Consider the following 11,385-nt stretch of genomic DNA (forward strand, 5'->3'; position numbering starts at 1 on the left):
GTAATAATTGCCAAATGATTACCTGTATATCAACTTTGCAAAAAATACAAACAAATTCAAAACAGATTATTATCCCACAATATTCACATTGATTGTTTGTTTGTAGATTAATGACACACTTAGCAATATTCCAGCAACATGATGGCAGTCTATAAATTATCAAATCTGCCCCAAGGCCTGACCACCCAACCCATTGAATCACCTCCTACAACAAGCATAGGTTGTGTGGATTACTGGGGATTTTCATGTTATAAAAACTGGACTTTTCAACACTTGCATGTTTTGGACAACATGTATACATAAGGCTTAAATATTTTAAATGTGTTGTTAAGGCTGATTTTATCATGTTTATAGGTTTTCAGAAAGCATTGTTGTCATAGTTGAATATAAGCAAATCTTGATTGAAGATAATTTTGTTAGGAGACGTAAAAACATGGTGAAAATGTACTTGATTATGCCATCCATTTAATTATATTCTGCATTGTGGTGAAAACTACCTGCAATTTCTACACATATTTCTTACATAAAGTTACAATAACTTTTCTCAAATACTTTCATTTTTTTCCTCGTTCACTTATTGCAGTTAACAGGTTGTATCTTTGAAACTATTCTCAAAAATATTTTATTATTTATACACATCTTCAAAAATCCCCTAAGACTACATTTCAACTTGAACCCTGGCATTAATATAGTCTCTCACACAGATTGAAAATATCCCAAAACACCCAAGCAAGTCTACACATGGTACAATATTTAGCCAAGTCTAGATTTACTCAGTTTCATGAAGAAAATGAAGAGATTCTCTGGGCTCCTCCATATTAAAAGGCAATCCAACAATGAAAATCCTCAACTATTTTCATTTCAGAGACTAAATGATAGTCCAATCAATACTATACGAAAATGTCTTGCAAAACTAATAACATAAAAGTAATGCTTTATTAACATCGCGTTTGCAGTTAACGGTTATACATATATGCATAACATCACATTCACCCCCCTTGTTTGAGACAATATTTTCATTGAATGATACTTGAAGGCAATAGCCTGAGTACAAGGTAACGGTACACACAGTCTCCAGACTATTATGGAATCTGCAAATTACTCAAGCTATAAATAGATCATTCCTTCTTCATATCGACCGACTCGGGTTGACACAACATAACGGTACTAATTTACGCCAAATGAAGATGTAATTACATGGCAAAAACATCTTACACAAATATTTAATCCAAATTGACCAAATATGTCCCGTAAACAAAACGCACAACAGGCACGAGAGAAAGATTCTACCGAAGTATGATTCGATGCCATATATACACCAGGCAATTCCTTATATTCAACAGTCAGAGAATGGAGTTTCCATCGACGATCGTTCAACTATTATTACCTACTCTATTAACCCAAATAGGAATAAACGAACATCAAAATTAACCTACCTTTCTAAATCTGGCTTTTCCGGTGTAACACATAGGATAAATCGGCTGGCAATTACAGAAAATAGCACATAAACGACAAGCCAGTCGCGCTGTGGTGTCGCCATTTTGGTTCGCTCTCTTCAGCCTCGCTCTGAATCCGGCCCAGAATCTGTACCAAAAGTGAAATACGCCGTAATTACGAGTAATGGCACCTGCAGAGAAAGCTTCTGTTGGATTACACACAGAACTGCGTGTACGTAACGAGCTATTTACATAGGCATGTCGCTCTCAGCCCTGCTAGTGGTTCATTCAGTAAACCTTCCAGTGACGAGTCTCCTAACGATTTTCCAGCCTCACCGAACCATCACGCCAATCCAGTGCATTTCATCTGTCCGTAGACCATTTATCGATCTCGCTTTCTATATTATAATCCCTACGTGTGATTCTGATAGGGTCGTCATTCCTTTCATTTCATTTAAGGGTGAAGAAGGCAGATTGTACGTTCACTTTGCGGTGAATATATCCCATGACATGTCAATAATATTGAGTGAAATGGATAGCGCCCTTGGCGCACGGGATTCATGCGTTTTGCGTGCACGGGTCAGTGTGGTGATGGTTTGTCACACCTGTTTGGGATGAACATCTGTTGCCACGTGCCATACATGCCCAGCAGTAAAACAGCGATGAAAGCAGCTAGTAATAAACACATTACAACAACCTAACATTTAATCAATTATGTCAAACGCCATCTTTCATTGCGTTTGATGTTCAGAGCACGTATCATAATCAAACGTTCAAACAGTGTATTGAGAACATTTCAAACATAATTTTTCTCCCTTGTTATGATCGCCTAGCAATGATGAAATTTAATTAATATAAACCTGTACAAACATCTGTCTTTATTTGTTCAAGCTATCGATATTTTTTCCAACATGATGAAATTATTATATTATCTTATATCACCCCACGCGGTCTTTATTACATAATCTTCTTGACAGATGCTATTTTTTGTACATCGGACATAGAATTGTACAGAACCCCTCGGATCACTCCCACGATTTATATTTGGTTAATTTCAGCATTAGAAACCCACCACCTAGCCAGCACTCACACAACTTACATCGTTTATACCACATTCGATTTCTAAATAACAGATAAGTACATATCCTGGCTCAACATGTACAAAGCAATCGTGTCTCCCGTATTTAAAATAGCTCTCGTACGAAGATCACTTTGTGAAAATGGGTCCCAATCCCGAAAAAGTCAATAGTCTGAAAAAGTACCAAGTCAAAGATTAGCAGCATAGGCAAATATTCACACACGAAGCTTACCGGTCTGATGCGGGGTAACGGCTGCTTGTAAATGAGCAGGGGAGTCTACTGCCGATTACAGATTTAGCTCAGCGGGCGGCAGTGCTACAGATGGTTGTAGTTACAATGGTAATGAATGACATGGCTACGTAACACAACGACAGACAACCCAGTACCCCCCCACCCCCACCCCCCCACCCTCTTCGTGTCATCATTATCATCGCATTCAAGCGCTTTTAAAATATGGAACGGATGTTGCTTGTCCGTTATTTTATCATTATGTTGAATAACCAAGAAACACGTCATTTTTTAATATTAAAAGATATTTGGATGTTCCTTTGTTACGCAAAATGTACTCCGTTCACATGCGTCGTTTTAATGGGTTTTAAGCCTTGCCTTATATTTCAAGAAGTGTAAGCGGCAATTATGTATGAGTAAATTTGAGCAAAAAGTGACATAAATATTTTTTAATTACATCACAATGTCATTTCGTAAACTGTATCACAACACATCACCCGTGAAGATGAGGCTCGCTGACTTGGTTGATGCATATTATCGAATCCCAAATGAGTGGATCAATGCTCATGATGGCAATCACTGGATTGTCTGGTCCAGACTCGATTATTTACAGACCGCCGTCATACAGCTGGAATATTGCTGATTAAGGCGTTACACATCAAACAAACACACAAACAAACAAACAATTACACCATTTAATGGACATAACTAAAAATGAATAAAATGAACTTCAATTTTCTTTGAACAATTCGCAATGATGGATACAAAACTGTATGTACTTGCACTACAATCAAAGTATTTCGAAATGCATAACTATCTTTGGATTTGGAAATTTACGTTATAAACACGTTATATTAAATATATCACACGGTGAGAAGATGCGGAGTCGAGGGATGGAAGAACGGCAATCCAAACCAAAATGTCTATTTTTTGCAACCTAAACGTGTGATTTTCATTAGAAACATGATTCAATAACACCACGGCTAATTTGTGGGATGTCCATATGCGAGAAAGTCTCCCATAGGAAAGATGTCTTTCGATTTTCCGAACTTAAGAAAACCCATGGGAAAAAGAGACGTCAAATCAAATGCATAGTAGGCATTGTTTTTTCTTAATATCCAATTAGTGACACAGATTGAATAAATCTCAAACGAAGTGAAACAGTCGTAATCATATAACCCGCTAACAAAAAGTGGCACCAGTTCACTACTAATCCAATTTGTGAAGAGAAATGAGATTGTGAAAATCCCACCGGCCCACGTCACGTCCGATAGACGCATTCCAATACGTAGTTGAAAGGCGAAGGCACCAAAGAGAGGAATGAGATTATTCCATACGATGAGAATACAATGAAAGAATTCTTATGATTTTAATCACATTTGGGGATGAGTTATGCATCGACCGGATCCTTTGCGCTAAACGATGCATCATTCAGGGTCGTCACATGCTGTTGAGCATTACACAATGAGGAATTAATTACTCCCCCCACACCCACCTCACCCCACCCCCCGGTTTGAAAGATGGGATATATAGCTGTCAGCATGTCCGTCCGTCCGTCCGTCAGCCGTCCGTTTCCTGTTTTCTGAACAGAACTCCAAATATTTCTTTTTGACACTTTCTATATACAGATCAGTCTAGTTTTGAACTGGTGCCTTTGGTAATTTAGGATTTTTATTCTTTTAAAGTTTTTTTCATGATTTTCAGTATGAAAACAAGTTATTTTCCATTTCCGGGACAGAACTCCAAAACCTTTTAATATTTCTTGTTCAAACTTGTTATAAAGATCATTCTAGTGGTAAACTGGTGCCTTTTTATAATTTCGGATTTTATTTTTATTGATTTTATTTTCATGACGACAAGTATGACTTATACTGAAAATGAGGGTAGTGTTCGTTTCCGGATCAGAACTCCAAAACTGTTTAATATTTCTAGATGAAACGTGCTATACAGATCAGTCTAGTGGTAAACTGGTGCCTTGTGGTGATTTGGAATGTTGAAAAATACTGAACAGCATTATTTTTTCGTCGTAACTGAAATGAAGGTGTCCAATGGCAGTGAACCAAAAGTAGGGTGTAAGTGGCCAAACTCCATTTCCGAATTGCACGAGATCAGGGGGATATGTCTTCTCCTGATGACTCTTGTATTTACAGCGAAACATCTTTAATCCTGACGGTGCCGTTTATAGAATCATCCGGATTAACGCATGTTCGGATTAAAGAATCGTGGATACGTAGAAATGTCTTTATAGTATTATTTGACCTTCCTGTAATTTGGCAGTGGGGAACAGCATAGCAGTTAGTACCTTTGTCACACCGAAGGCCTGGGTGGGATTTAAGACGCAGATACATGCGCCGATATGTTGCCGAAATATTGCTTCACGCGGCGTAAAACTACACTCACTCACTCGCTCAACATGACGACACGGCGACATATCATGACGGCTACAATGACGATGCAGTGTCACATGTTGTACATTCACAAGTAATTAGACCTTTCACATTTTTAGCTTGGTTTTCGGATCCGCCGACCTTAAAAGTCGAAAGGGGTAGAATTACATCAGTATTAACGATACTGACGATAAAATCGATAAAATCGTTTTGATAACAAAGTTTTCTCAAAATATTCGACATCGACTGAAATGCGGAAGTGAAACACTGTCTTGAGTGCATTTTTAAATAATTAAAAAAAACAGAAGCAATGCAGAAGCTTGAATTGCAAGGTTCTTTTGAAAGAAGCAGTGAGGCTAGACCTTTTGTATTTCTAACACACACACACACACACACACACACACACACACACACACACACCACATCCCATCCCTCCCACCCCATGCTTGCCGCAATAGACGACTATAACGGGATCGTTAGATCAGGCTCGCTGACTTAGTTGATATAAGTCATCGCATCCCATTTGCGTAGATCGATGCTCATGATGTCAATCACTGAATGGTCTGGTCCAGATCGACTATTTACAGGCCACCGTCATACAGTTGGAATATTGCTAAGTGCGGCGTTAAAAATCAAAGACAAACAAATGTATTTCCATATATCGAGTCGTATCGATCAAATTTACCCCCCAAAGCCCCTTTAAAATGTTATGGGTTTTTTTTTTTTAAATTTCGGCCTACCGGCCTAACCTGTCAGTAAAATAACCCGAAAACCAACCAAAGTCTGGCGTACTGGGAAGTAGCAACGAATCTAAAACTGTCGCATCATATCTAACAACGGACATGGACAAATATATGACTGCCATTACATTGAAACATAATACACCATACTGTGTGCACAAAGGAATGAGCATCAATGCTATATGATTTTCACTTTTTTTCACTCTGGTAACATGAACTGATGACGTCATTGTTTGCGTGTTTTGTGAGACAGTAAAGTGAAGTGTTGCGACATGGTGTCGGGTTCAGAAGAATGTGTTGTTCAAAGTGTAAACCAGTATCTGTTTGAATCGTATTCTGACTCGTGTATTTTCCTCACAACTCCGACCTTCTCGGGGACTGATGGTTTATAGATGGAGATCAATATTCTAAAGTTTGGTTCCTTAGTATTCTGTACTAATGTGAGCCAACCTGCGATAGAATTCCATTTTCCATTTCATCCTTATTTAGACCCGTGAAGATCCGGGTTAGAATTGGTTTTCAGCATTCCATGCTTGTCGTAAAAGGGACTAACGAGATCGGTGGTCAGGCTTGCTGACTTGGTAGATGAATGTCGTCGTATCCCAAATTTGGTTGGTCCGGGCTCGATTATTTACAGTACAGACCGCCGTCATATAGCTGGAATATTGCTGAGTGCGGTGTTAAACAAAAAAACAAACAAATCATCCTTATTAATCACAATTTACGTCATATTAGATGAATAGTATATGTATTGAACCAATGTTGTCAGAGACATATCTTGCTTTTCGATACATCCCGTCAAACATTTTCGCACTATAAACTTGTCGAATCTGCTACCAATGTGAAAAAATACCTTCTAGGAGGGACCTAAGTAAAACGAAAATAGTTAATCATGAAATTGTATTTACACCTTTCAAAAGAGAATACTTTACATATACTGCATGTTGATGACATATCATAATCATAATAATTATATGAATATGCGACAAAACCCTTTCCATATCATAATCATAATAATTATATAAATAAAGTGACAAAACCCTTTCCATGTCATAATCATAATAATTATATAAATAAAGCGACAAAACCCTTTCCATATCATAATCATAATAATTATATGAATAAAGCGACAAAACCCATTCCATATCATAATCATAATCATAATAATTATATAAATAAAGCGACAAAACCCGTTCCATAGCATAATCATACTCATAATAATTATATAAATAAAGCGACAAACCTTTTCCATATCCAGCAATGTTTGATTGGCATTCTAGAAGTAAATAAGAAAAACGTAACACTTTATGAAGGGCAATTTCTGGTTTATTGCATTCAGTATATAAATTCTTATACACCGTTACCCCAGCTTGATAACGATGTGCATCTGCATCGACACGTTGCTAAATGCAATAAACTAGAAGTTGTTATCAATAAAGTTGTATGGTTTTTTTAAATTAAGAAACTCTCATAGATAGTCCTCTTTATCTTAAATAAGCACTAAAATAATGGGGTCTTTAAGAAGCGAGTGTACCATAGATACACACAGGAGCGGAGCTAATTCGTGTTTACAGTAGAGAAGTCGATCACACAAAGCGTGGCAGGTTTTCAATCGTCTTCGCATCCCTTACCCTGGAACAAACTACATCGATGCCCATGGTCCTCCTTTATTAAGATGCAACGTGTAGGCAAATAGCAGCACGCAGTTGAATCAAGTTGGACAGGACTGTAATTACAGCCCTGTTGTATTGTAGGTCGAAGCAATGAATGTCCGTGTGTACGAAAAAGGACGAGTCATTGAAAAGCTCTAGCGATACGTCAATATGATACAAGACCATGGAATGATGATACACATCGCCAATAGCCAGAAGGGCTCGCCTCCAAGACTTGCTCGCCAAGACGGCAACACACAGTGCGGCCACTTTGAAAAGAGCTACGGAAATGTAACAGCGTTATTGACCCGCTGTCTTCTCGTCACGGTCGTACTGTGAAGCTTATAAAATGAATCGATAACTTTGTGGACAAAATGAGAACGGTTTTCTTGAAGATTCCCCAAGTAGAAGGTCACATTGATGTCACGGTACTACCAGAGCAGTCGTACGACGCCGATGTTATATAAGTGGAAGGATCCGATTAACAGTGATAATTGGTAGAGGAAGATAACGTAAGCTTGCCTTACTTTAAAAATGTTTAATTGGACACTCGTTCATTAAGTACAGTGTAACAATACGTGATTATGTCAATTATTTGAAGAATTGATGTTATCTGTGTTGTTAATTGTCGTCTAAGTTAGTGAAAGTCGAAGTTGATGCTGCGGATGCAGCAACGAGGGCGTTTGAGTAGTTGTGGCATTATTTAGGAGAGTTATCGTTTTACGCCGCACTCAACAATATTCCAGCTCTTTGAAGGCGGTCTGTAAATAGTCGAGTCTGCATGGATCAGACAATCCAGTGATTGACATCATGAACATCGATCCTCTTAGCATAAGCATAATCGCGTCTTACGGTAAGCAAGGGTTGCTGAAAACCTTTTCTACCCGGAATCTTCACGGGTCAAATAAATATGTAAATTAGCTTGCATCATAGACTTGCTCACGTTCAAATGCTTAAAGAAAACTCCCAAAATCAGCCGTTAAGTGTTTAAATGAACAAAGTCTATTTCTCATAAATATGAACACATCTGACAGAAAATACAGCGTCCCCTACCCTCTTGTATCATAAAACTCCATGGAGACATTCTGCAGAGTGTTTTTTATTTAGTTACCCAAATCCCTATTTTGACTTGTATCAAAAGTTCCTATGTTTTTTACGTAAACAGTTGACTTGCCTTTGCATGTGTTTATGACTGATGCCTCCGTTCTGACATTTTCACCTTTACGCGAATACCTGGTGTCATCACTGTTTGATATTTGACTTATAAACACATGCAGTCGGAATCGTACGATCGACTGCCTTTAGCAGAGATTTCCTATGATTATGGAAACGGTTTTGTCCCTATTATTTATATCCGTATTTTTTTATTTGAGTGCGCCCATCCCCATAAAATGTGTAGACCGCCTCCGTGGTCTAGTGGTAAAGCGTCTGCCCGGAGAGTGGAAGGTCCGGGGTTCGATCCCCGGCCACGTCATACCAAAAGACGTTAAAAGATGGTACTTGTTGTTACCCTGCATTAAGGGGCTAAAACAAGGACTGGTCGGCTCGGAGTCAGTATACTGTGTCTGAGTTGGGTATTCATGTTTAACTGCGGCGTGGTATCTCAGTGAACTAGCACCATAAATCGGCATCAGTTCGGACTAGTACAAGCAGCCACACACACACACACACACGTACATGCACGTCGCTATATAAGTGCAATAATCTTGGACGCGACGTTAAACCCCATTTCACCACCCCACCATAGAAGGTAGAGGTACCGATCTCTTTCTTAGACCTGATTCATAATGACTCCTGTCTGTGATTCACCACCGATAAATTCTTAATGAAAGTATAGTTCTCTTGACTGTATAATGCAACTCATTTTTACACACAAGTCATGTTCCATCTTTCGAACAAATGAAACTTCTGCATCAACTGACAAGCAAATGAATATTGCATTGGAATCACCTTCTTTTTCCCCACAATGCATTCGCAGTAATGTCGATGTCAGCTTCACGCAATTTCGGCTAACCTCGCCCCTTTCCGCCCCTTTCCGTAACCGGAAAGAGGGGAAACGAAATTGGGTTTAACGTCGCGTCCAAGATTAATTGTTGCACTTAAATAACAACGTACATGCACGCGCGTGCGTGCGGGTTTGTGACCTACGATTTTCGGGGGGACGCTCTACCACTAGACCAGAGGGGTCGTACCCGCAAAGATGACTCGGCTGTGAGTGTGGGAAATGGGACAACTTCTGCCCCAACAGAAAACAGACCTCCGCCTAAACACGATCGCAGATGCACCCTTTTGCTCGTTAACTGTGTTAACTGCGCATCTGTGTTTAACTTACGTTAGTCTCATATATATACGTAGTTAATTATTTAGAAGGTTTACCCTAAATAAATTCAAAAGATACTTGTGTACAACCAGGTTTTGATTTTCGAGCTGGGGGAGCCGGAGGGAGCGGGATTTTGGTTTGATTTTTAAAAATGTTTTCCAACATGTATATTTATTATTTGTTTACCCCCTGGATACCACAGGGACATATGTTCACCGGAATAGCCGATCGTGCTCAGATAGCTTCACAAGAGACCACATACCGACCGATACATGGTCTCTGGCTTCACACACGGCTTACCCGCCGTGATATTGCTGGAATATTGCTAAAAGCGGCGTAAAACCATACTCACTCACTCACTCACTCACACACGGCTTCCCTACGTTTTCCACCTGTCACGTGGGGTTTTCAACGTTTTAGCCGCGCGCAGTGATTAAGTGATAAATTCACGTCAATCACCTCCACTGACACACTGTCAACTTATGTAATACGTCTTATAACCTCTCCACAATTATTATGATTATTAAATTCAGCGTCATGTACATTCTGGCGGTGAGGTAGCCTTGTAGTTTATGTGTTCGCTCATCTCACCATAGGCCTTGGTTCGATTCTCCACATAGGAGGACCTCCTCGTGAAGTTCGCCTTAAGTTCGTTTCATGGAACGACATCAACCTTTGTAAAGAAGCAAGAGATGCTGTTTTTCATTCTTCTTGGAAGAGACGAAGAGTCTCCTCAGTGTGATGTGATAACACGCAACCAAGTATTACCAGGATTAATGAGTAGGAGTGAGTGAGTTAGGTTTAACGCCGCTTTGAACTGTATTCCAGTTATAAGACGGCGTGACATCTTTATCTGGGGCCAAGATTATTGTCTTCTTCGCGGATATAGTATCTTGGTAACATATTCACAGTGTACTTCACATTTAACATCACATTCTTATATTTTTTTTGGAGTTTGGGCATACCGCGTGTGGTAAGGGCGTTTGTTCGTTTCAAGCCGAAGACCCGGGTTCGATTCCCCACATGGGTACAATATAGGAAACCCATTTCCGGTGTCCTCCGCCGTGATATTGCTGGAATATTGCTAAAGGCGACCTGAAACCATGCTCACTCAACACCACATTATCTCAATGAGAAATCTATATTTACACTACAAACTGAAGCCGACACCCTGTAGCTATTTAAATAATCAAATAAAAACAAACGAATAAGAACCCGACATCCAATATACACCTCCACACTGCTGCAAGAGGTGGGCAACCAGATTCTATCGTAACACCATCATAGGACTCCATAACAGACATCCAACAATCAAATTCTAAATTCACACTCACTAATTGCTGTGTTACGCCAGCAACGCTGAAGTAGAACCAAATGCTACCGGACCGGTATGTGGAAGTGTGATATTTTACCATCAACGAACAAGAACAGCAATCAGGAATCAGGCTCCCGGACAATGATACACTGTAGTCTGATGGAGCTATTCAGCTTGAGTGCCTTCGTTAAGTAACTAACCTTCGTCGTTAACTGTAATTGTTGTGAA

General features: G+C 39.4%; 1 protein-coding gene across 4 annotated transcripts in view; it reads right to left on the minus strand.

Annotated features, from left to right (window-relative positions):
• Positions 1–1,962, minus strand: part of LOC124116612 (voltage-dependent calcium channel subunit alpha-2/delta-2-like) — an 80,733-nt gene extending 78,771 nt beyond the window's left edge. For 2 of the 4 annotated variants that reach the window (XM_048401419.1, XM_048401420.1), the window contains exon 1: positions 1,437–1,962. In XM_048401419.1, coding sequence (XP_048257376.1) covers positions 1,437–1,540 — 104 coding nt within the window. In that variant the 5' untranslated portion in view covers positions 1,541–1,962. The remainder of the gene's footprint in view (positions 1–1,436) is intronic. The other 2 variants (XM_048401418.1, XM_048401421.1) reach the window with 2 other exon arrangements.
• Positions 1,963–11,385: the final 9,423 nt, after the last annotated feature.

This window comes from Haliotis rufescens, unplaced genomic scaffold, assembly GCF_023055435.1.
Source record: "Haliotis rufescens isolate VD_foot unplaced genomic scaffold, xgHalRufe1.0.p SCAF_22, whole genome shotgun sequence".
NCBI lineage: Eukaryota > Metazoa > Mollusca > Gastropoda > Lepetellida > Haliotidae > Haliotis > Haliotis rufescens.